Source organism: Convolutriloba macropyga, chromosome 4 (genome assembly GCF_964194025.1).
Source record: "Convolutriloba macropyga chromosome 4, txConMacr16.3, whole genome shotgun sequence".
Taxonomy (NCBI): domain Eukaryota; kingdom Metazoa; phylum Xenacoelomorpha; order Acoela; family Convolutidae; genus Convolutriloba; species Convolutriloba macropyga.
Window position 1 is genome coordinate 60653258 of NC_134471.1, and position 27275 is coordinate 60680532.

The following is a 27275-nucleotide window of genomic DNA, read 5'->3' on the forward strand; positions in this document are numbered from 1 at the left end:
GTATTGAAATTGTTTCTTATTTTATTGGGAACTTCAACTAGGACAGTAATTTTTGTAGTGATTATTGACTGAATGTTTTGAGTATCTTTCTGTGAAAGGGAACTAAGTTTTTCGTTTCTTGTTTTTGTTTGTTTGCTTTGGTCACGGTGTTTTGATATGCAGGACAGCCTCTATACAAGGTTGCGTGTGCATTTTGCCTGTTCTTTTGATTCGTTGCAACTTTATACAGTTTGTTTGCCTGCACATCGTAGAGATCTATCTCAATTCGTGTCTACAATCGCTTGCCGAATGACCAAACTTTCGATATTTGAAGCACTGTTTAATGTGGGTTGGATCTTTCCTCGGTTCGCAACGATCAAGTAACCAGCCTATTTTAACGGCATGTTTGACTGCTGCTTTTGTATGGTTTCAACTATCATTTTTAATGTGAATCAGTTTCTTTGGTTTTCCTGTGGCCTTGCTTGTTATCCGATGCACTTTGATAACATTATTGCGTTGTTGAGAAATTCTTCCTTCACTTTGTTTTCTTGTTTGCTATGATGTACATTTAAAATTACAAAACTGGGTTTAGACTTGGCTTTTGGCAGAGTGTTTCTTGCGTCAATCGAGGTATCTGGGAAGACTAATTGTAGATTTGAGGCGTTCTTCAGACATTCTCGGGAGTTTTGGTCTTCGGGTTAGATTAAAAAGCTCATTATTATTTGGAAGTTCCCTAATGCAGTTAATTTTGAGGGAATGTATTTTTCATCGAGCGGGCAACATGGGCTTGTCTTGGTCTGGGATTAATCGTTATTATAACTGGTCTTATTGTTTCAGAGTTGGTTTTTGGATAATTTCTAGTTCGCTTGCGTTTGTTTCGAACGATGTCTTGTTCATCTTGTGATGTTTCGTCAGCAATGTTTCGTGCTTCAGAGGGAAGTGTACTTAAGTGGCTCATTTCGGCCAGAGCCGTTTTGGGAACTTGAAGCAAATCGTATCAGGAAGGCTTAAATGTGAGCTTAAGACTGTTGAAGATGAGAATTAATGCTGGAAGAAAAGTGATACAAAAAGTAGGGAATTGAAACCTTAAGCAAATTTTAGTGAAAGTTCACTCCCAAAGGACGTTTCTACACGAAGTGGAGTACTAGCTCGTGGCTTTCCTGTCACACGTTTAGTTACTGATCCGAAAACGACCTTAATGGCGTTATAATAATCATCATAGGCAGTATTAGGCTAATTTAGGATAATTTAGAATAATTTAGGTGTTAGGTTTTAGTTGTATATTTATGTATAATTTTAATAAAGATCCACATCTTAAAACAGCAGGTATCATTGCTGGTTCTTCTAGTATAGTTCTGGTATATTAATCAGCGTAGTTATTAGATAGTGATAGAGAAAGTAATAATGTAATAGTTCAAAGTACTATAAGTGTAGATCGTCATGGAACAGACGAAGGCAATGTTTACCACCACCAAAGGTTTATGATGAAACAAAGGTTGAAGATTAAGCAAAAGTTTATGAACGAGAGGTTTATTAACAGCTACAGGTTTATAAAAAAAAGTTTATGAACAAACAAATGTATGTGAGCAGCCAAGTTCGAAATTGTATGCTTACCTGAAAGTATAGCTGACATTTTAAATATCAAAACAAGGACATGAATTGAGTGCATAAACTAGAGTGAAATCGACAGATGAAATGTTAACTCATTTAAAATAAGAATACGGCTTTAATGATTAGTATTATTGTTAAACGTTTAGCGTTATTACTATAAGCTACCATATAGTCTTTTTTTACCATATATAAGCTAAATATATAAGCTAGAACATATTTTTTTAATTACTAATGAAATTGGCAAGTCACTTCTTAGATCATAATTTTTGAGTAATAGAACTTTTTTTATCATGACATTTTTTTTGTCATAATTTTTTCAGATTGTGATTTTTTCATTGCTTTTTTAAAAGTTTCTACAATTTGATTTTGTCATGTTTTTTTGGCATTATAGTTTTGAGTGTTTTTTTGAAAGTTTCTGGACCTTCAATGCCTATACGACCTTTAAATTAGCTAGTTTTGATTTTTCAAAATTGAGTTAAAATTGACTGAATTATGTTTTATTCGATTAAGGCTGTTTAATGATTTATTTATTGAGGGTAGATTATAACACCCTTACCATTTAATATACAACATTTATCTCTTAAGCCAAAGTAAAAACTTGTTACAGTTGTTTCCATCGACCTAAGAGTGGATTTTTTGTCCTTTTCATTTTCAGAACTGTGAATTTTGTTTTAAGCTCTCAGATTAATCATCTTTTCACTGGGAATCAGGGGATATTCTCTGAGGACGGTCAGGAAGGATCCCAAACAAAGCTGAGGCAACTTAACTTTGAATTGACCATTTTTACCGAGTGAGACAAGGATTGCTTGTTTGCGTTTGCTTTATTAATTAATAGTAACCGCACAGCGATAGCTGGGGCTATTATTGGCCCTCTATTGGTTTTTACAATTCAAAGAAGTTGAATTGTATCGGCGCTGTCTTCCTTACGACTGGAAGAGGAGTATTGGTGGAGCGTCTTTTTTATTGGTAATTTTGTTGGATTAATTTTAATCAGGGAGTTAACTGCGTGAAAACAACGTGTTCAGGTCAAATTGCTGAAGAACAAAGAAGAGTGGTCTTTTGTTCATATTTTTTTGAAAAAGAGCGAGAAAAGTAGGTGTGAAAAATTTTTCGTTAAGCAAGCGAATTTTTTGTTGATCACGTGCGGCCTTTTCAACAGTTTACAACAGTTTTTGCAGTGAAAGATAGTTGTGTCGGATCCCAAACTAGTAAGTGTTGAAAAGTTTTTTGAACATTGAGTCAAAAATGATGTTTTAGATTCAGTTTTGATCTGGTATCTTTTTGCCGTGTTGTAAGTTTTTCAGCAGTTTTTGTATTCCTCTTCAACATTTTCATAGCATTTGGGAAGTTCTGTGTTTCAAATGAATTGTAGTTTTTGTTGGCTTTCGTTATAATTGTTTTTGATTTTGAAATTTTGGCTAATTTTTTAATCTTCTTGCTCATTTTAGGCTTCTCGCTATAGTGTTTCTTTTTCAGTCAATAGTTTGGAGCTCTTTTGCAGTTTTTTAAAGGTGCCATTGAAGCTCAGAGAAGGCACTTTTTTCTCTTCAGTAATATAAATCTCTTCGGGTTCTTTTTTCAATCTGTGCATTTTTTCATTTTATGCCAGGTGGTGGTTTGGTATGTGCCTGAACAGAAGCAATAATAGAAATTATTTGCCAAATAATTGATGGGTTTTTGCATTTAAGCATTTCGTAGACAATTTTCACACAAATAATTTCTACATTGTCCTTTATTTTCCCCTTTTGATTAATTTTGTCGCCTTTTCTGGCATTCTCTTATTGACCGAGAACTAACTGCGTTGAAAGGTTTTTGTCAGTAGTTGTTTTTGAGCCGCAGTTCATAATCAAGCTTCATCAGATTCTTCATCAGCTATTGTCAGTTACTTTTGTCAGTTTTGTTGATTTGCCTGATACTGTTTCAGATTGATTAGCATAAACAATTAGGAGGTTCATTATGTTAGTTAGGATAGTCAATTTTCTAGCCGGAGTCTTTTGCGGAAGTATTCCGACTATGTTTTAAATGATCTGTTCAATCATATTTATGATTTTTGAAGTCAAATTGGATTAGTGATTTTGTTCACGCCAGACAGGAAGTTGAGCAAAAGGCGAGTGGTTTTGCGGCGTAACTTTTTTTCACTCGAATAGTCAAGAAGAGTAAGAAATCGGTTTTTTTACCAAAATTCGCTTTCTCGCTAGTGATTTCTTAATCATATGCTGCAAGTTCACTTTGAGTTGGACTTTTTATTTTTTGGATAGGATTTTTATTAAATGGTTTTCCCAATCCATTCATTGTTCATTCTAGGACTACTTTTTTGTTTGAACTAAATATCTCTTTCTCGCTAGTGGTTTTTTGTTCACATGCGGCTTTTTGACTCTTGATTTTCTGTTTTTAAATTTTTGATCTGCTTTTTTTGGAAATTGTTTTCCTAATTCAATCATAGTCCCTTCTAGGTCTACTTTTTGTTTAGTCAACAAAAATTCTTTTGAATTGTACATCAGGACTTGTTCTGTTATGTTTTTATTTCGTCAAGATTTTACGACCATGTGACGTCAAAACCACTTGAAATCTGCTTTTTGTTCATTCGTGCAATTTCAACTGAAGTGTATGCGTGACGTCATTTCTCACTCTGAGTTTTTTTGTTCATTCGCGTGATTAAATTTTTGGTCACAATTGACTTGCGTCACTCTCAAAATGACTTCCTCACTTTTATTTTGACTTTTCACTTAATATAGAGGTATGGTCAAGTGAATGTGTGTCACTCTAAAAGAAGGTTATTTGAGAGCAGCTAATAGAGGCACCATTAACTTATAAAATTCTTGATCAAAATTGAACATCTGGTCCTCTAATGAAATGAGTAGTCGTTCTGTCTGTCTGTCTTACTGTTCTTTTTTTGAGACTGCAGATCTACGCAGCTATTGCGGCTATTTCATTGCAATCTGGCAACTAAGTTTTGTATTGGTGTTTTTGAAAGATTGATTCGAAATTTTCAGTTTGTTTTCACATGTCTCGTCAGTTGCACTATATATCTGGAATGCGTTCAGTGAGGATTGAACCCAAACCATCCGTGTTATATTATCAGCTTAACTCAATATTAGTGGATTACACTGAATGAGACAAGAAATATTTGTTTTAATAAACTGATAAAGTGAAATTGTGTGTAGATACATGTGTTATGCTAGCTGTATTGGATGAAGTGTCTATTGTAGAAAAATGAAACACGTGTGAATAATAAAATGGTTATTGAGTATTGGTAAAGTAGGAGTGCGCCAAATGAAGCGTGAGCTGGATTCCTATATTTACCAATACTGAAAAGCCTATCAATTTTTTTTAAAGATGAAATGAGAATTTATTTGGTTTCAATAGCCGATACGCGAAGATCCGAATATTATGCACAGACGCACATCGTCGATCTTGTTCAATTTGATGTACTGTTCTTTTCATAGGTCGCCAGGACAAGGCGTCGTTATGCTGTCGGAGTAGTTGTGGAGAGGTGCGGTAGCAGAATGAGCGTGGAGGAACTAGTCAGACTTTTGGAAAGCAAAGGCTTTAAATTTTTCTGCCTGGAAGGCTTTGTTCTGGAAGGACGTGGAAATAGCAACATTAGGTTAACACCGATGGTGAAAGCTGTGTTTCCTATCAAAAGTCGTCTCGGAAGTACGATAGCTACAATCCGTGTCTATCCTAAGCTGCGTCAATTCATCCAGGTAAGTGAAGTATCGTGGTAAGGAACCTCGATTGTATTTTGTATGTACGGAAAAAGATTCACCTAATAAGAGGCCTCACTGAAATTGTGAGTTTACATAATTTGACCAGAGCTTCGAGTGATTCTAAATTTCCCTAACCATTGTGTGGTACAACTCTCTATTAGCAGTTTGACCCGTCTTTTTTGATTCTGAAGTTACTGTCAATAACTGTCCCTTAGCAGGATTTTAATGCCTTGCTGTTTTTTCCTACGACTCATAGACAGTATTTTTCACGAGTATTCTGATACTGTATTTAAAAAACACAAAATGCGAAATGTAGCGTTTGCTTAGGTATTTAATTGCTCTCGAAGTTTGAAGCAATTATTGTTAAGTCTTTTTTATGCAATGTTTTTGCTGGAACGTTTTTCAGCTTTTGTTCTAGAACATTTTGTGACTTGTGAAGTGGATTTTGTATGATTGTCTTCATAAGCGTTACTTGGTTGCTGTTTTCTGACTTTTGTTGCTTTAAAAATCTTGATTTGATAATTTTTCCGATTTATTGTACATTTTTCTTTGTAGCCTGTGGTTAAGTTTTTTCAGTGGTATTGTGAACTTTCTTATACATCTATGTGAACTCCCCAAAAGCTGACAATGTTGCTGACGTTAGTTGGGCTGAGTTTTCTTGTCAAACTTCTTTCAGACTTGGTTGATGTGGCAAAATGCTAAGTTTCAATCATTCTATGTTATCAACTTCAAAAGTTAAGATATTTGCAGCTTGTTGGGGGGCAAAAATAGTATATAGATTGATATATTTGCATTTTCTAAATTGTTCGGAATGTTTGCGATAAAATTGTCCAAAAGGGTTGTCTACTTTTTTGTTCCGACCCCCACTTTAGTGGGGAGGGAAGAACTATATACTCAAACGTGTTTTTTTTGTTCAGACAATTTTGGCCGATCGATATAATCATCGTAGAGTTGTGAGTGGTATCATTAGAAAGCCAGTCCAGCGTAGAATATGGAATTAAAAAGATTTTTTGAATTTTCGTTTTTTATAGGGAGTTATCGAGGTTTAAAGTTTTGAATATTAGACGTAATTCACCTGTTTTAGTCACATTTTTGACCAAATTTTCGACATGCTAAAATATGTTAAAATTGTTAACTGTAGTGTTACCGATTTTGTTTCTAAAGAGGAAGGAGGGTTGCCGAATTGTTCGATGCGAGTTTTTTTTTGGTTAGAATTTATGCTAAATGTCTCAAAATTGAGATTTTGTTTGTTGGCGCCACTTCAAATCAGCTACAAAAGCCATCAGACAGCAAGAAATAACTTTTGAAACTAAAAAAACTTAGAATTTGTCAAAACTCAAAAATGGTCAAAACTGAAAATTTTTAAGTTGATACCGTAAATCTGTACACCCCCCCCCCCCCCGATTTTTGGAAGGCAAAACCAGAGCAACCCCGAGGTTATGGCAAACGGTTATGGTTACCTCTAAGCTACTCATGGACCCAAAGAACGTTATTGCATCAGACCCACAAGTGGGGCTATTAGCACTTATATGGTGCAAAATTGGCATTTTTCGTTATTTGGTCATTTATTGTTAAATTTGTTGTTTATTGTTAAATTTATTGTTGAATTTATTGTTAAATTTATCGTTAAGTTGTTTATTTTATGATACTTCAGGTGATCATTAAAGGTCAAATACCGTACATTCGAAGCATTTACCATCGAAGCATTTACAGCCACGCAATAACCATCCGTGCTTATGTCTATAAAAGTAAATATTGCAGTTATTTGATATTTACTATGTAAACAATGACCTAAATCATTTTCTTGATAAACCAATCAGAAACCAGTAGTGATGTTATAAATGATAAATATTTGATTATTTACTTAAACCCAATTTTTTGAATAGTGAAACCGAATTGTATTTAGAACCATTAGAAACTCTTATGCAGAGCAGTTGACTAAAATTTGATTCTTTAACAACTTTAGTCTTTGCTAATTTCTGATAGATCTTAAGATCTTGCGAGTTCTAATTAGTTCAGCTTACTTAACGAGAAATTAGCAATAATTCTAGCTACTGGTTGAAGTCTTATAGACTTCAGCACGAGATTGAACATAGAATATTACTAAGGATTTTCTTAACTTCAATCAACAAAATTAAAGTTAGTCCTTAAATACGTCCGAGCGACTAATTATTTCTGCGAGATCGTTCGTCAATCAAAAACTGAAGAACCAGGCCGGGGTAAAACTCAGAACCAGGCTGTGATAGATCGGATCCGCTGAGATTCATGAGCAGCAGCAACATTTGGTCCGCCGACCCGGATATCAACAAAAACGATTCAATTTGGTGGACCAGAACGAAATCTTTACGATGGCTGGAAAGAGCCCCGATAGATATTGGAAAACGACTAACTACAAGATGTCAGAATCTGAATTGCAAGATGTCAAGAAGCTAGAAAGTGAGCAAGCTGAATTGCTCAAAACGTTTGACGGACACGTTGCTGATGTGAAAAGTCAATTGGCTCAGAAGAAGACTATATCTTCAGAAAGAGCATATCAATGTTTCTTCGAAACTTACAATGAACTTGAGGGAAACAGAAAGCAGAAGAGGCAACTCCTGAAGACAAAGTACTTGGAAAGTTTCGATGGCGACACCGAACGAAAATTGGGCAAAAAGAAGCAGACACTCAAATGGTTGGTTGAACAAATACCAAAACTTAGAACAACAGAAGAATTTCGCAACTGCGTTTTCAACCCGCGGAAAGACCTTGCGGCTCTACACGATGGCGGAAAAATGTGAATTGTTTTATAGAGAAGCAGAGAAAGTGGAAGAGGAGTTGCGATCAGAAAATTTAGACGACTCCCGCAAGCAAGCTTTGCAGTAAACTGGAACAGCTAGTAACGAAGTTAGACTCAAGTCACGCAGCAATTTGTGTCAGAATTTGTGTCAGAATTTGTGTCAGAATATACAAATTGTGAAGTCAGAATTTGCCACGGGTTACTTGAAAAATTTAAGCAAGCATAAAAATTATCAAAACCTAAAGCAATATCAGCAAACCGCAGAGGGTGGAAATCAAACATCGTTAGTTTCATGCACATCGGCTGCTGATAAAGACCCAAACGATACTGTGACTGATACAGGAAATTGAGCAATAGAAAACGCTGAGGAGAACGTTCAGGTCACTTGCAGGCATTCTGCTACACAAGGAAGCAGAAAACAACCAAGTATCGCTAATTCGCGATCATCGAGAAAGCGACAGATCGAAGAATTGGAGCTCAAAAACCTGAGAGCTCTGAAAGAAACAGAGCAACGACTGTGAGAGCGGCAGTTGGAGTTGGAGCAGGAGCGTGAGGAAATAGAACTTCGTCGTCAGCAAGAAAAATTGCGTTTACAGCAACTACAGCAGCAGCGAGAACAACAACAACAAGAACAAGAGTTACGTCTAAAAATACAATACATTAAGAAGACGAACTGCGTCTTCGACAGCATGAGCGAGCCCTTGCAAACGGAAGAAAGAAAGCAGAGGTAGACGAGGAACAAAGACGTCTGAAACTTGAGGTGACCAAAGGAAGCTCAAGGGCATCTGGATCAGTGGCAGATGAGATAGAAAGTGTTGGATCCAGACGCAATGAAGAAAGAACAGCAGGGTGGGTAGAATCAGTGGCTAAACAGTCTGTTTCTAGACGGCCACTATCTCCAAACGTTGTTATCGACCCTCCAACAAATTTCACACAGAACAGAGAAGACAAACGTTTCTGCAGCTACCCGAAAACTACCCCGCTATTCCAACCGGGTGAAAGACTTTTCTCAACGCAACTGACAGAACCGAGCATTCTCAGGAAACCAGAAATCCGTAAACCAGTTAGAGTAACGGACCCACAGCGCCGTTGACAAGGACGACGTTTCAACAGCAGGGAACGTCAGCCATTCAACCCAGAAACAGGAGTCAGGGTCCCATTAACAACTCTCGAAATAAGTCGGCCGAGAGCAGAAACAGGAGCACAATGAATCAAACCACTCCCCAAGTCATTTACCAACCAGTACCAAGAAGTGGTGCCAGTGGCTTGCCAAAACCAAAATTAACTTGAGTTTTCAGAAGATCCTCTGGATTTGCCCGAGTGATCAGGTCTTTTTGATGTTCATCAAAAGCCAATCAGCGATACGAAAAAGATGCAATACCTGAAGACCAGTCTCACGGGTCAAGCAAAAGCAGCAATATCGGGAATGGGGTTCAGCTCACAATCATATTATCATGCTTGGGATATACTGTGAGAAGTATGGCAGATCAGATGTCAGTCAACGCACAATTCATGAAAATACATACTCATCCTTCAATTCGGAACGACGATTCTACGAGCATTGTCAAGTTTGCAAATGTGGTTACAAATCTGGTGAACACCTTGACTCGACTTGGATACACATCAGACCCAGAAGCCGAAGTAGGGCTAAGTTCATCAACTAGAAAACTTTCTCCTCAGCTGAGAGAACAGTGGTTGCAGTATATGTCAGAGCATACCAAGAAGCGATTGAAATCTACCAGAAAGTCAGAGATCCTTAGCAAAGGTGGATTAAATTTGACGAAATGGATAACAAGCGACACAAATCCCAGAGGCAGACAGATCAACAAAAGTCGTGAAAACTTTCGAAGCAGAATCACAGTCATCTTCATTCCTTGGACTGAACTGGATTATAGACACAGATAATCTCATAGTCTATCGTAGAACTGAGCAAGAAGTTCCAGCGAAGATAAATCAGAGAATTGTCCTATCCTTTGTCTCAGCAGTGTTCGACCCACTTGGAATATGTTCACCTTCACCATACGAATGCGGTTTCTAGTCAAAAGCATCTGGGCAGCGATGGGACAAGCATGGGACAAAGAGTTGTCACCCGAACAGTCAAAACTTTTCAATGATTGGTGCTCTGAGTTGAGAGAAATAAGGACGATGTCAATAAATCAACTTTATTTTGAAAACGGTTGTACAAACTTGAGACTGCACATTTTCACAGACGCGTCAGAAGAAGCGGTGTGCATCGTGGCATATCTGCAAGACGAGGCGACGTTGAAACTCACCTATGTGATAGGGAATTGTCGTGTGGCACCCATCAGACAATGACAATACCAAATTTGAACTCCAAGCGGCAGTTTACGGAGTTCGTCTTAGAAAGCAGATACCCAATGAACATGTCAGAATTGACAAAATCTGTCATTGGACCGACTTATTGGCGGTACTACAGTGGATACAAGCAGCGCACAAGAAACAACAAGTGTTCGTTGCGAACAGAGCAGCGGAAATACTGGAAAACTCGTCGATGGATCAATTGAGACACGTCAAAGGTGGCGAAAAACCCTGCCGGCTTCGGAACCCGAGAAATGTCCATCGAAGGCCTCAAGGAGTGCGTATGGCTAAACGGGCCGGCATGGCTCCATGCAGATGAAGAAATTGGACAAAGCCGTGGTGTAAAGAGAAGGAACTCGAACCCGAGCAAGTTTCCAGTACTGTAGCAACAGAAACAAAACTAGACACTATTTGACTGGAGACGATACAGTACCTTAAACCGAATCAGAAACTTATTTGCGTACTGCACGAGGCTCAAGACGAAACAGAGGGGTACCCTCAAAGCAGACAAAATTCATCAAGCAGAGCAAATACTGTTTCGATTTGTTCAAAACGAAAGCTTCCCGAATGTTTCAAAGTCGATAGCAAACAGCAAAGAAATCTCAAAAACATTGAACATTGCCAAACTGTCACCATTCATAGAGGAAGATAGAACAATTAGGGTGAAAGGCCGACTGAAGCATTCAAACCTTGATTACAATGCAAAACACCCAATATTTTTAACCGCGAAACATCCAGTTGTACAACTTCTGTGGAGAAAGGACATCGAGACAACCTACATGAGGGCACAGAATATCTAACTTTCTTCAACAGGAGTACTGGATCATCGGAATGAGAAATTCATTAAGAAAAGTCAAGTAGAGCTGTATGAAATGCAGACACAGGAACGCCAATCCAATTCACCCACCGATGGCGGATCTACCCCGAGAACGACTTGATGAACATGGGTTCCCATTCACCCATACCGGAGTCGACTACTTCGGACCCTTTGAAGTGAAGTTCCTACGACGTACCTTGAAAAGATGGTGCTGCCTCTTCACTTGCCTGACAACCAGAGCAGTACACATCATTGGACAACGAGACATGTCTAGCTGCAGTGACAAGATTCCTTGCAAGACGTGGCTACCCGAACACCATCATCAGTGACAACGGAACAAACTTCGTTGGAGCAGCCAATAAGCTGAAAGAATTCATGAACGAGTGGGACAAAACTAAGATTGAAAGTGACCTAGCACAGAAAAAGATTTTTTGAACTTCAATCCTCCAGGAGCTCCACACTTTGGTGGAATCTGGAAAAGACTGGTTCAAAGTTGCAAGAAAGTCATGATTGCAATCTTGGACAACCGAAGCCTCACAGACGAGGTACTCAGCACAACAATGTGTCTTGTAGAACAAACACTCAACGCAAGACCCCTGACAGCAGTAAGTGACGACCCTGAAGATTTGAGAGCACTCACACCAAATCATTTCTTGCTAGGACGAGAGAACGCGAGTGCACCATTCATGCCATCCAGTGAACGCTACCACGACCTGAGAAAATCATTCAAAACGGCTCAAGCATATACCGACATGATCTGGAAGAGATGGACTCGTGAATATCTTCCACAATGGAACCAGAGAGCGAAGTGATCAAAAGAACATGTGCGAAACCTGAAAGAAGGCGAGTTAGTATGGCTAGTAGATGACTCTGTGAAACGCTGTGAGTATAAACGGGGACGAATCGTTGAGATCTTCACTGGCAACGACGGTGTTGTGAGATCAGCGAGAGTCAAAATGGCACATGGAGAGCTAAACCGGCCAGTCGTGATGTTAGCGCCAGTATTCTACTATGGCGTTTCCGAAATCGAAAACAGGGCCGGCGATGTTGGCGCCACTTCAAATCAGCTACAAAAGCCATCACGCAGCAAGAAATAAATTTTAAAACTGAAAAAACTTAGCATTTGTCAAAACTCACAAATGGTGAAAACTGATTTTTACAATTTGGGACCGATCCAACGAGATTATATTATTGTTTCAGAGTTAAGCACGTGGTTTTTAAGGCTGTGACCAATTGTTTCCGTAAAAATTTTATGGACTGCATGTGTTTTGCTTTAATTTCTTATACTTTTGTAGCTCAATGACTTAGTGTCCGCAATCAGAGATGCAGTTAGCTTTAAGAAGGTAAAATAGAAACTAGACATTTTTTTCAGTTGTTTTCTAATGTCTGTTATGACTTTTGAATATATTTGTTTCGAGAAAATATCGGTGAATTTTTGAACTTTGCCACTATGATAATTTCCTTGAGAATATAGTTCAAGAAGATCTAAGGAAACCTGGAAAGTTTCGGTTTTCCAGAACTATAAGTGAGTGGCTTGTCTGATGCTGTTCGTTGATCATTACAGGAAGCAAACCTCAAAAACGCGAAATGAGCAAGCCCGCTGATTATCCCTATGCTTAATGCGGACTGTAGCGGAGTTACGAAGCATTATGGGGGGTTTCGGAAAGGGCAATGTACGAGGTTCAATTGGAATCATTCCTGAAGAATGAAATGCCATCGGGTATGAGCTAGCTACTCATTTCCAAGAGTTAGGGTCAAAGGAAAGTATCTGATGGGTACAAAGATGCCAATTTATAAGCTTGTTCAGAAAAGGTGATAGAATTGATTCGAACAAATATAGATTGTTGTTGCTTGAATGCGAAGGAAAAATACTGTAAGTTGCTCAAGAGTTGATGGCAGCGCAGATTGAAACTTGACCCAATGCAGTTTGGGTTCCACCAAATCCGGAGCACTTTCGAGCACTCTGAACTGTAGAGAAACGACACAAGAATGCCGAAAATGGAATGATTAATCGCTGTTCTTGATATTTTTTGACCTTGTCAAAGCTTTTACTCGGTCGACAGAGGGCCAATGCCGTGCATTCTAAAGCAGTTGCCGATCCAAGTATTCTTCACATAAATCATGATATTCATGCTGGCATTAATTTATGATTTCATTAATGGCATCTGATCTCAGATAAACTCGTGTGAGCATCCAGCTTATAGTGCTGAGATAACAATAGACCGTTTCGCCAAGCCAATCCTATTCTACGGGGTAGAGATGGCAATCACTAGAGCGTGATATATAGATTTACAGCAACCCGAAACAAAGCAAGGAGAATGATCACTGAATTGAATGACCGCGCCTCAAGGTTCCGACTAAAGCTAAACACTCCTGACTCAGTTGAGAAAAAAATCAAAGAAAAATTTGTGGCCGTGACTGATTAAGAGCTCGAGTTTTGAGGCTCAATCTAAAAATACTGAATGTTCACAGATTTGAGCCTTTGCGTCAGAGAACCGAGCTGCAAGATGTAGATAGAGCAAGCCTAACAGTAAAGCCGGTTGTGTTGGCTCGAAAGGACAAGTAGTAGTGTCTAGCGGAAAACTGGAAAAGGTTTTTTGATGCTGTTGAAGAAATCTAATAACTGGCATGCTAGGAATTACCGCTTTAATTTTTTAAGTATGAAACAAGGTCTTAGCAGTTTCCTAGTAGTTGCTTTAGTTACTAAGCCAATTCTCGTCCTACTTTGGGGTGTAAAACGAGCTACAAGAGCCAGATGGCTCGCTGGCTTTAAAAGCTCATTAATTAACTTAGTTTATATTTGAGATACCTATACCATTTTGCCATCGTGGAGGCAGTTTTTTTATTCAGATTTTCGGGGAGGCATCTGGGGAGTTCTGTGATCCAAAATAGGGGTTTTGGTTGCTTTTCGATTTAATTGATTTTAGTTTGAAAATTTTTCAGCAATTTTTGTCCAATTTTCGTCTGCTTTGCAAAGTTTCTTTGCATTTTCTGCTCATTTTTTGCTTCGCTTAAGTTTATTGCTGTTCATTTTTTTATTTTAAGAGATTTATTGGTTTCTGCTCCTAAATGTTGCCAATGAAGGCTAGACTTTAAAAAAATTATATAAATTTATCTTTTTTCGATCTTGTTTCTGCGAGGTTTTGGGCTTCTGTATGCTTCAGCGGAAGAAGTATTTTTTCCCAAAAGAGTTGTTAGGAAGTTGGAGTCTAGCATTTTTTTGACCAATTAAGAGGTCCTTAAGTTTTTCTACTTTTAATAGTTCCCGGTTATCATATGGCTTCGTTTTATCAGTTTTCGGATTGAGTGTTGGACTTGTTCGAAAAACTCGAAAATTGAATTGTGGAGAGAAAACAGGTTTTTTTTATGTTTTCGAGAGATTGAGAAATTGAAGTGTGAAAAAAATTTTCTTAGCGATTAATAGGTTTCCAGTAATTATGGTATATATTATACATATGGTTTTTGTGGCTTTTTTCTATTTTACTGGTTTTCAGCTATTTTGCAGCGCTTTGAAGGAAATTTCTAGCGATTTTGACGATTTTGTTTTGCTGTCTTAAGTTTAGAAATGATAAATTACCTATTTTTTAACTTATTTTTTAAACAGTTTTGTGAGAAGGTACAAAAATTTTTAACCCTATTTTTGCAGGTTTCCTTTCTATAATCATGAAAGTTTCTTGCCATATTATGACTTTCATTGGTTTCCGTGCTTTTCAAAACTCATATTTGCGTTAGACATCTTTCCGTTGGCTTAATGTGGCTCTTTTTTTAACCAAAAGTTCTTAAATTGTTCAATTTGTTTTTCAGCTTTTTTCAGGAATCGACTGCAAGTTGTTTTTTTGGGTACTGTTCTGTTTGGAAAGTTAATTTTTTGGCATAAGGCTCTTCGAGTCGTTTTTGCAAATTGTCGGGGTGGGTTCTTTTTAAATGAGCTAGCAAAGAATGAAGTTCAGTGGCGGCTGAAGTGAGCAAGTGAAGTAAGGAAGTTCACTGAGTGAAAAAATTGTTCAGGTGAAATATATTGGAGCAAATCAAAGGCTCGACTCGTTTTCGGAATGATTCGGGTACTGTTTTTGATCTGTTTTTACGTTTTTAAATTTCTGTAATCAAATTGAAGTGGTAATTTTGGTCACGCCGAAAGAAGTTGAGCTAAAAAGAGTGATTTGGTGACGTGAGAGGGGTCCCCTCTGGGGCTAGAGCTCAGATTTTTTTGACGAGTTCTTGGTTAGATAAAATTTGCGAGTCCCGAATTCTATGCGTTAAATCAGTAAAAACCGAAGCAGGATGATCATAGCAACTCACCAAAACTTCGTTATCCTCTGATATATTGTATAACTTACTATATCAGTTCTGTGCAGTAATGAGAACCGACTAACTTTAGATTTGGCCTTGGGTACTTTCAAAGATTTAGCTGACGATCTGCGTTTTGCATATGTGTGAACATCTACTAACGAAAACCGGCTCTTCAGCTCCTTATCACCATGCAAATTATAAACTGATTGGAAAACAAATTTTAAGTGTTCATAGATGTGAAATTCATGTACTCTAAGAAATATAACATCCCTTATGTCATCTAACGTTTTTTCCCCTAAATCATTACCCGTAGTTTTTTCTGCTGTAGTATTTGAATTGGTTCCAGTGAGCTAAAACTCATTCCTCCATGTATGAATACAGCATATTGAACGATAGGCTTAACATTCGACGAGAAATAATCAAACAGAACTTCACGAGGCATGTAGTGTCGTATTTTTGGTAAAATTCCACACCGCCTAGTTTTTCTCAATCGCCAAACTAATGTGATTTATTAAACGACAAATTTTTATCTAACCAAACATTAACATGCTAATTACTCCGTTGGCTTCTGTTAAGGAAACAGAATATAACCAAATGCTTTTGTCTGCACTTTTGAATGTTGCTTTTAGAGATTGATAGTCGGGACGCCTGTAACTTTTCGTAAATGCCGGAAAAGTATGCGTTCATTGAATCAGCAATGTCACCAGCTGCCACTATCAGCTCCTCAATTTCGTTTAATTGTTTTAATTGTGTTATGATTAGGGGTGGTGCCTTTCAATTCATATGAAACCTTATGTTGCTTTGAGTCTCTTGGAATTTTTAAATATGTTATATTTATGCTCCTTTTTCGCTTTTTTGACACGCCTTTCAACTTTGGCTCTAGCCTTCAATTGGCTAACCTTCAATTGGCTAGCTTTCTTAGTTTTTCTCTGTCCATAGATTAAACTCTGTGGTGTTGGTTGCGCTTAGTCACGAGATTTTTAGTTCTATTATTGATCCATTGGTTTGCCACAGTAAACTTCTTTTAGACACTATTTTTCAATGGAGCAGCTTTTTTCACTTGTATGATTTATGGTGGAACTGGTCGAACAAGAAGTCTAAGAAGTCTATTTTTAACCCATCCGCAGAATCCATTGTTTACAATGTCATTTCAAGCCCATGCAAAAACTCTGCTAATTGAGAAGTTGAATTAGAAAATGAATTTCTATATACCTAAGAGGAATCTGTTGAAACATTTTCTAAAGCTATACGAATGGTTACCGCGTAATGGTCAGAAAAAATGGCGTTTTTATGCACCTTGCTACTAATAACAGTTATATCAGACGTTAGAATATGATCAATTCAAGTTTCGCTATTTGTAGCAACCCTAGTTGGCTCAAACCCATTTGAGTTCACTATCTTGAACTTCTGGTTATTTGATCATCACGGGGAGTATCTGTTGAAATCACCCATTACAATGAGTTTTTATCTACGAGAGAGCTTTTCTAATTCATGATCCAACTGAACAAGAAAATGCAACGTATTTGATCGTGGGGTGTTTAAGATCAAAAGCAACAGCGGATTTCCACTTATACGTACTTCAACCAGAACACTTTCGTCTATTGAACAGGGATGCTCTTCAATAAGATCACTTTCTTTTCAAATTGAAGCATTATACCATCCCCATTTCCTTGCCTTGTTTTTGAAAGAACAGTTTCATAGCCTTTTATCTTGTAGCATGTAGCAAGTTCCGAACTATCTAACCATGATTCGTTGACTCCCAATTTTTCAGGTGGAGGCTCAAGGTTATCTACTAGTACCTCAAGTTCCTCATGGTGTTTTCCAGTAATCTATCATCAAGCAGGAACACATCAATAGTTTTATAACTAAAAGTACTTGGTAACTTAACAGGCAACATTTAAAAATTTTGATCAGTGATAATCATTAAGTTAGTGCTGGCGCTGCTCTTCTTCTGATGGTGACTCGGTCCAAATGTCTCAACATTGTCCTCTAATACGGTTTTCTTGCATTTGGCGATTCGGCCTTTAATCCCATCACAATCCATCAGAGCATATTTGTCATTCCTCCGGGAATTCAGCTCCGCGATCAGCTCACGCACTTCCGCATTTTCGCAGAAATGCAAAAAAATTTTTGAAGCTTATTTTCAATGGCGGCATTCGTGATGACATAGAAGTGCTAGATTCAACACAAGATTTTTTGAGCATTGGCATTGGGGTGTCGGGAATGGTTTGCGTACTGATTGGCAGGTTTTGGTGGAAAACGGAGCTTCTTGATTGCTCCGCATAGCTTTTTAGTTTATTGATGTCTTCGATTGAGTTGATAACATTAGCAGCTCTGTGGCCATATTGAACAATATGAAGCATAGGTTGGCTGTTCATGGTTGTTAGGTTACCGAGATAGGCAATGCAGCATACAGTATCCTATTTAATAAGTTTTTCACAACAATTATTCTGTTCCTTTAATAATGCAATTTCCCGCGTGACGTATTTTTTCACTCTTAATGGAGTGAGTTTCGTGCAAAGGAATATTGCATTGTATTGGTGCGCTTTTTTAACATCTGTTCTCGGGATGTCTACGGGATTTCTGATTATAGCCAAAATGAGTTGTAAACTGAGCGGATAAATAAATTTGAGGCGTGCTGTTTCAAGCTGCTTTTTAAAAAGTGGATTGAGAAATTGTTTCAACAATATTTTGGTTTTTGGAATATTGTTCACGTACAGCAGTTTGATTTTTCGCCGTTTGTTCTCACTGTTTCTACCGGTTTTCAATGGTCATTAATGTAATAATCAAGGAAGCTCGGCAATGTGCTTTCTATATCTTCCATAATTTTCTTACGGTGTGCTAACTTATAAGCTCTGATGTACTTTCTGACTGTCTCTATCGGTGATATGTCAAAGATTCATTATGATAGCCTGTTTTTAATAGCCGCACAGCAATAGCTGGGGCTATTATTGGCCTTCTCTTGGTTTTTTTACAATTCAAAGAATTTGAATTGTATTGGTGCGCTGTCTTTAAGATCTGTTCACGCTTTTTTCGGCATTTTCACGTCAGTCAGAAGTCAAATTAGAGTGGTGATTCTGGACACACTGAAATAGTAAAGGGAGCGAAAAATTGAGTAGGTTTGAGGCGTGACTTTTTTTCAAAATAACTTTAAAGTGGAGTGAGAAATTGGTGTTTGAACAATTTGACTAATTCTGATGACTTCTTAGCTTTCGAAACGGGATAAACTGGTGAAGCTCGGCGGGCATTCAGTTTTGTTAGCAGCCCTAAGCTGACTTCATTAGTTTTTCAAGTGCTTAGAGTGTTGAACCTGCAAGGAAGGCCTAAAGTCATGATGAAAAGGTCATTTTTGTCAGTTTTTGCGTCCGAAATTGTTCACGTTTTTTCGTAAGTTTTTTTTGTTAAATGGGTAACAAATTGACGCTTTTCAAGGTTCATTTACTTCTTTCACGAGCCACAACTCTATTTTATGTCAGTTTTTTGGCTACAATTTTTGGTAATACAAACTTAAATACCCAAAATCATGCTAATTTTTGCTTTTTTTAGTTTTTTTGAAAATTTTTGTTTTTAGTTTTTCAATCAGTATGGGTCAATGAAACGATCATGAATTGGGTCGATGAGTATTTAGAGACAATGAAGTGATATTGAGAAAATTAATATCAATAAATTTAGTGACTTTTCATAACTTGCCAATTTTTTTCAGTTTTTGTAAAATTGGTCATTTTTTGAGTTATTCGATGTTTAGGGGTCAATGAGACTTTTTTGTGGCTTGAACTTGGTTTATTTATTATTATTTAGAGACATTGAAATGATTTTGAAGTTATTAATATCAGTAAGTTTAGCGACATTTCTTTAGAACTTGACAATTTTTTTTCAGTTGTGAAATGTGTTGTCATTTTCGGAGTTATTCTATCTTTAGGGTCAATGAATTTTTTATGCTTAAACTTGGGTTACTGATTAGTATCTAGAGACAATGAAATGATTTTGAGGATATTAATATCAGTAAATTTTGCGAATTTTTTGTCAAATTTTTGACATTTTTTGTGTTATTCGATCTTGTCAATGAAACTTTTTTCTGGCTTGGACTTGGTTTACTGATTAGTATCTGGAGACATTGAAAGGATTTTGAGAATATTAATATCAGTACACTAAGCGACTTTTTGTTATAACTTGCCAATTTTTTTCAGTTTTTTAAAGATTTATTGTCATTTTTTGAGTTATTCAATCTTTTGGATAAATGTAACTTTTTTATGGCTTGGCTTTGTGATTGTCATTAGTATTTAGAGACAGTGAAATGTTTTTGAGGATATTAATATCAGTAGAATCAGCGACTTTTCAACTTTTTTCAATTTTTTATCTTTTGATGTCAATGACACTTTTGTGCTCAAAAACGGTCACTGGATCATACCTCGAGTTAAATAAATTGTTCTGATGAAACTAATACCATGAAGTTTAGCCACTCTCAAATAAATTACGCATTTTCAATTTTTGTAAATGTCATTTTTAAATGTATCGTCATCCATGGGCGATTGAAAATTTTAAGATCATTAAAACGGGTAACTGAATACTTTGAAGAGACAATGAAGTGTTTTTGAAAATATTGGTATCACGAATTCTAGCAACTTTTCAATAAAATTTGCAGTTTTTTTTATTTTTTTGAATTTAATAATCTTTAAAGGCCAATGAAACTTATGGCGTAAACACAAGTAACTGCAAGATATAGTTATCAAGAATGATAATTTGTTGGTATTGTGTTTATTCAGTTCTATAATTTCATATTTTCATTTTTCAATTTTTATTTTTTCAGGTTTTTAATTTTGTTTCCAAGTTTTTTTTTGAACTTTAGAGGCCAATGAAACATTTTAGGACTTGAACCCATGTTACTGAATGTTACAGGTGCCACACAAAACTTTCATAGCGTGTGCTTTTGTTGATGGGTATATTTCAATGGTTAAAATTTGGCTTTAGGAATTTAGCTTCAAGAATTTTTAGCAATACCAATTTTTTGTTTTGTTTAGATTTTTGACTGTTAGGCTGTCATTGTTCAATTGGTCTGCTGGTCAGGTAGAGTAGTTTTTCAGTCCATTCTTTGGATTGTATTTCAGGGCTATGTTTTTTATTTCGTGTCGCGATTTTTGATACGACCATATGACGTCACAACCACTTCAAATCTGCCTTTTGTTCATTCGTTCATGCAATTTCAACTGAAGTGCGTGTGTGACGTCATTTTTCGCTCTTAATGGATCGAGTGTATTTGTTCATTCGCGTGATTAATTTTTTGGTCACTCTCAAAAATGAGTTCCTCACTTTGAAATTGACTATTATTTACTTTAATTCAAAGAGATAAGGTCAAATGAGTGTGTGTCACTCTAAATGAAGGTTATTTGAGAGCAGCTAATATAGGCAACAATAACTTATACAGATTTTTAATCAAAATATAACAGATCAGCCTTCAATGAAAAGACGAGTTTTTTTGGTCTGTCTTACTGTTTTTTTTGAGACTGCAGATGTACGAAGCTATTGCGGCTATTTTCTGGCAATCTGCCAGCTATGTTTTTTAAATTGAAAAAAATTTTTGAAAATGAATTAAGCTCCCTAGCTTCTATGTAACTCAGCGATCAACAAGCAAAGAACATTTGTAGAATGAGTACAAAAAGAGAAGTGAAATGTAACACAAACTTTTATCAATTTCAGTATAATAGTTAGTATTAGTAGATAGTATTGATTTAAATTCATTGTTTCAACATATTCAAACAAAATATATGCCAGTATGTTTTTTCTCCAAAAAATACTATACTAAAATTTTGGGAAAAAACCCACGGAAAAAATCCACAATTTTAAATAGTGAAATGAACCTCCAATGAAGACTTCTCCCATAGAAATGAACCACCGTTGGAATGTTTAAGAGCTGCGCATTTAGCGCGTTCGGCCATGCATCCGTGCCATGGGACTTGAGAAATGAAACTATCCCAAGCGATCAAATTATCACAATCGAATTTCTAAAATGGGGTTTTCTCCGTGCGTGTTTATTTCCTTGGTGGTTTATTTCCATCTAAAATTAGGCGGGGTTTAGTTTCCTTGGGGGTTTTCAGGTTTGAGGAAGAGATCGAAAATTAACAAAACTTGTTTGAAAATAGGTGGTTCATCCATTCAAAAAATCGCTTTAGCTTAAACGCCCATACAAATGGAAGAGTAAATCATTAGGGGGGTGGTAATAACTGCCACTAAGGAGCGTAAGAGACAAGCCAAACAACAAAATTGAATGAAAAAACAAGCACTACGTACGACCAAAACTCAATGTCAATTCAATGTCTTTAGCGTCAGATGAAAATTATACTAAACCAAATGACTTGAATGTCAACAGAGAAGCTATGCGACCTGTCTTTATTGAGAATACTTAACAAGTAGACGGAAAACGAAAAGGAAGTCAGAAATCAAAGTCCGGAATCAAAGTCAGAAAATACCTTTACGCTTTTTAAAAACCCCAAACTCAGCCATGAGAGCAATTAGCTATCATCTGAAATCTTTCACTGGCCTCATTTATACCTGCAAGCAAAACCATTGAGACTTGTCATTATCCAGAATGTCATACTACTACAAAAAGAACTGAAAAGGTTATTTAGAATTTCAGAGGAAACAGTATCGAAGCCTATAAGATCGAAATCTATCCGCTGAAATTATCGAATATAATCAATTGCCTTTTGATAAATTTGATTTGCAAGTTTTCATTAACGTGCAATTAATAAGATGAGCGGACAAGACAAAAAAGAGCTTAAAGAGTTGGAAAAGATTTGCTATCAATGCCAAAAAGCATTTAGAAATCACCATTAGTTTAAAAACCACATTATTAATCACTTGGAAAAGATTTTGAACTTTTTTTTAATGGGACTGCGATAAAAGGTTGCAGTGACAATTATAAAAAAACTGACAATAAACTCAAACTACTCATACAACAATTACAACCGTAAGTTTTTAACTGAAAAATGTAAAAGTTTAAATTGGAAATACCTATGAAGCCAAGTGTACGTGCCATTTAGCGGAAGAACCACTTATTAACTGAATGCAGACAGAATTCAAAATTTCACGAACAATTTTATGCAAACGGTGTTGAAGCCAAAAGAAAATATGCTTTTTGTTGAAATTGATGTGTTTGACTGACCTTTTTTTGCACCTCCTAAAAATTGACCTCTCGATAACTGAGGTTTTAAACTCAATCTGGTCTGACAAATAGTTAAAATCAAGACAGAAAAGTGTTTGAAAAAATTTATAGCAACGCATAACAATTCGAATAGTTTTTGAACTACTCACAGCGTGACCAAACTGCTCTTGCCTTTTCTGCTTCTTTTTTCAAACCAAACGTTGTAGAAGACATTACTGAAATGGCTAATTTGACCACAAAATCCCTATAACAAAAATAAAAGATGAATTTTGGATACTTATCGAATAATATTGCCAAAAAGCATCAGGTGTATCGTTTTAAAGCATTGAAAATTTCTTAAATAGCTCACCAGTTATAGTTTTATCTGATAAATTAGACTCAGTCATAACAATAGAAAAAGAACGTCAGATTCTGGCAAGTCTCAATTCATTAGGAATTATCGAGAACAACTTTCAGGAGCCATAAAAACCATGAGCTTTGTTCTGAAAACAAAATAGTGTTGCATTGGATCTAAGTGCCACATAAAGGAACCACTTATTTATTGAACCTGTAATTGAAACAAGTCTTCATTCGTTTTTTATTTATTGTGGTTTAAATTAGCGAAAGATAGGATACTTTTTTTAGGAAACGGGAAACGGAGATGCATTTAGCCAATATCTGAGTAAATGATGATTGTGTCAGTTATTTTCTTGTCTGCATCGTTGATCGTACTGGAGAAAAGGGGCCAACTAAGCGTATTTGATGCCATTGATTTAAAAAGATACTGATTTTTCAAAAATTTCGAAATTTTTGCCGAAACAATTGTTTCAAATAGTTCTCCATTTCTCTTCTAATCTTTAAACGTGAAATGAGTTTCACTATCTTAAACAATTTTATCATATTTTAGCAAAATTTGATCAAATTTTAAGCAAAATATTACGAAAATTGTGAAAAAGACGAGGGAAGTTTGGCTATCGTTCACAAATATTTAAACCTCCGGAACTCCTTGGAAAAAGTGAATCCGAAAAATCTTTAATTTGATTTTCTACTCTTGTATAATTTCTACCCTGAATATAATTCACTATAAAGAGTATAATCCAAGAGTATGTGGACATAAATCAGATGAAAAAAATTGCGAAATTCAGATTTTCATAAAGTTTTGTTAAATTTATTTTCGAAGCCATAACAGGCATTGGATATTAACTGAAAGCATTGTATAGATTCATCTATATCTCATAAAGAACCCAATTGGATCTTTGATTGATCAGACGAAGTCATGAGGCCGCAAAAAGAATGACAGATGAAGGCAAAACAAAAAATTCATTCAAATTACGATAACACCTTGCGATAGTCTTGAAAAAAATGTTTTTCTGAAGACATTATACTAAAGTATTTGGCCTCTTTTTGTTTTCGATAAACTCTGCCAATAATTGGACCTTGATTTGAAATCCTTGTAGTCATTAATCATCGCAAAAAACCAAAATGCGAAAATTTCTAGAAGAATACCCCGCCCAATTGTAATCAAAATAGTTATTGATATTAAGAATTCAAGAGGAATTCAAACATTGCCCTGAGTTTACTGCGCGTCCAGCTAAAGCAATTAGTTTTTGCGAGTGTTTCTAAAGATCTATTAAATGAAAAAATTTTTGAAACCAAAAAATGAGTTTTATTTTTATTGAGATTATATTTCGGAAATTCTGCTAAGTTTTAATTCCAGAAGAATCCTATATAAAGCGAAAGTACAAATAGCTTTTCTTTTGGAAGATTGTCGCAGCAGATGTTAGGCGTGCACTTCTGACATAGTGGGATAAAAAGCCTATTTGGAGCCATTTTTGTTAGTTCTAGAGTCATTTCGAAAAAAAAATTGGCAAAGATCAACAAAAAGAATCGGATAAATTAAATGGACAAAACGCCTCCATCCTTAAATTTAAAACAATAGCTTTTTTATTAAAAATATTTATAAATTTTAGCAAAAGTTTCAAAAGTTTTGTCAGAAATACGGAAAATAAGTATAAAAACAACGGAATTCCGTCCATATTCAATCGATAACTCCCTGTAAAAAACGAAACCAAAAAAATATTTTTTATTCCACATTATTAAAAATCGAAAATCAAAAAATCGTTTTAATTCCATATTCTACGCTGGACAAGCTTTCTAATGATACCAGTCTCAAGTCTTACGATGAATATATCGATCGGCCAAAATTGACAGAACAAGAGAACCATTTGTGTATTTAGTTCTTCCGCACTATTGGGGTCGGAACAAGGAGTTTTTTGACAAACAGAAATTGTTATATTAAAAAAATCTATGTGTTATAAATTATCTATGCGTAAATGAATCTAAATCAGGACTTGAGTTAATGGAGCTGGTTTTTCTATGATCTTTTTCATAGCAGATTTTCAAGCTTGTTTTTTTGTTGCTTAGCCGCATAAATAGTAGTTCTCATTGGAGTACTCATTTTGTTTGTCAATTTATCGGCGCCATCTTTTAGCTTTTGCTTTTTTTTCCCACCTAGATACCATTTTTGAAAGGTTTTGAGTGCGTTTCTGAATTTTGCCTTCATTTTTTGTTCTTTTGCCCCCTTTGAGCTAACGGAAATGCTGATAGCCGTTTTATTGCCTCTAAAGCTGTATTTTTGCTAGGATTAAGTATTTTGTCGGTCATCATTTATAGCGTGTTTTTCTTATTGATTGTCTTCGAAACAAGTTGGTGGTTTTTTGATTAATTTGATTGTCAAGTCCATGTCATTAGATAATTCTTTGGATTGGGTTCGCAATCTAGTCTGATTGCGAAAAAGCAACGCGTTTGCGGTCAACGTTTAGTTTGAGTGCAATCTTTTTTTGAAAAAGTTTTATTGCTCATCAGTTTGTGCAACCTTTTACTGGCGTTGACAACCATTTGATTGTTGGGTTTTCAGGTTTTTAATAATTTGCCTAAATAAAACGCATGCGTCGTTATCGGATTGGAGGTAATTGAAAGGATGAATCAATTTTGTTTCAGAGTCACAGGCTAGATGCGAAGCTCTTAATAGAGTATTATTGTAGAAAATCGAGAGAAATGCACTATCTTGTACCTTGCAAGAATAACTCACGATATTACGTTCCAGAATATAGTGAGAGAAATGAGAAATATGGATCTGAAAGCTACGAAGATCTCGTCTACAGGGAGAATTGAGAAGTACACTAGAATTATCAAACTACATCCGTCTGAAGCATATTCCGAATGTCTGAGAACCAAATTATCATGTTATCTCTGATGTCGGAACAGAATCAAAATGGCCTGAACATGACTTACATTGCTAACATGGTCTTAATTTATACCTCCATATCTGTGCACTTCATGATAAAGGTTTACTATAGGTTTTTTGGACAGTGGCATAACGGTGCGACTTCTAACGTTATTTGTATCAGGTTATGAGATGCTGCGATGTTGCATATTTGGTATACCGAGACTGCAGAAAGATTAGCTGTCAAAAAATATGCGAAATTATTGTTACAACTATTTTCCAACGCAGTATGCGAGAAACGTTTGTGGAGAAGAAGACTGGATTTATTCAACTTGGCGATACTTTTGACTCTTAGCTTTCATGTATTTTAGCGTTTACGAATTTTGCTCAGGATTTTGCTGACATCAGGGCCCTTAATTAGAGAACATTAATCTCTAATGGAATTTGCATTACTGAACCATTTTTTGAAGCGAGAACATTGGAGGAGCTGATAACATCATTTCTTGACGCTTGCAACTTTGTGAAAGATAATTTCAATGAACATGCCACGTTTCTTAATTATATTTGAATTTACAAAGTGCTCTAATTGGTGCTTATTTTTTTCAGGTAGTGGCCAAATGTCATAAATTGTTACTTGTGTTTTGTTTTAATGTTTCTTTTATTGTGTGTTTTTAATGTTTCGTCTTTAATGTGGGAAGTTGGAGAAATTGTAAATGTGTCAATTTAGTCTTTTGTCGTTCCTAATAAGCCTAAATCTTCCACTAATTTTAATTCAGAGACAATTGGTGCCAGCTCGTTCGAAGCTCAAAACTATGACTTGTGGCGATAGCTGGCTGCTTTTCAAGAATACATTTGACAACTGACTTTATTATATATCTGCGAAGCTGTAAGCTGAGTGTAGCTAATATTACGGTGTTCTTGGTCTTTACTTTTAATCGAATTTGAATTGCATGGGGGACTGTGTTTAATTGCTCTTGAACCAAGTTCATAGCAATCATTTTGAACGTGTTGGTCTTTTATGCAAATTGTTTGCTTGAACGTTTTTGCGTTTTTCTTTTGCGTTTTTCTTTTGCGTTTTTCTTTTGCGTTTTTCACGCTTTCGTACTTCATTTTTGTGTGATCTCTATTGCCCTCAATCCGAAGTAAAGCTTGTTGCTAATATAAAATCGGTTGCGGCATAGCATCGATAGGGGCCTGATAGCCGAGTGTGCAGTGCATCTGGCTATGGATCGGGAGGTCAATGGTTTGAATCCCGCAAGGGTGAAATGTTTTTGTACTTGCCTGTCGTTCGAGAACAATTCTTCCAAAATTAGTCGGTTAATGTTTTCACAGCTGTGAAGCTGTACGCTGAGCGTAGTTGTATGGCGTTTATTTTGCAATTATTTCGCAAACTTCACAAGCAGTTGACC

General features: G+C 36.2%; 2 protein-coding genes across 2 annotated transcripts in view; one reads left to right on the forward strand and one right to left on the reverse strand.

Moving 5' to 3' along the window:
* Positions 1–17931, reverse strand: part of LOC142337798 (cyclin-dependent kinase 9-like) — a 209603-nt gene extending 191672 nt beyond the window's left edge. The window contains exon 1 of the mRNA XM_075387317.1: positions 17923–17931. The gene's annotated coding sequence lies outside the window, so the exon portion shown is untranslated. The remainder of the gene's footprint in view (positions 1–17922) is intronic.
* Positions 1–26592, forward strand: part of LOC142337799 (testis-expressed protein 264 homolog) — a 35289-nt gene extending 8697 nt beyond the window's left edge. Inside the window, exons 2-3 of the mRNA XM_075387319.1 lie at positions 5037–5297; positions 25641–26592. Of these exons, the coding sequence (XP_075243434.1) occupies positions 5037–5297; positions 25641–25814 (435 nt within the window). The 3' untranslated portion in view covers positions 25815–26592. The remainder of the gene's footprint in view (positions 1–5036; positions 5298–25640) is intronic.
* The last annotated feature ends 683 nt before the right edge of the window (positions 26593–27275 follow it).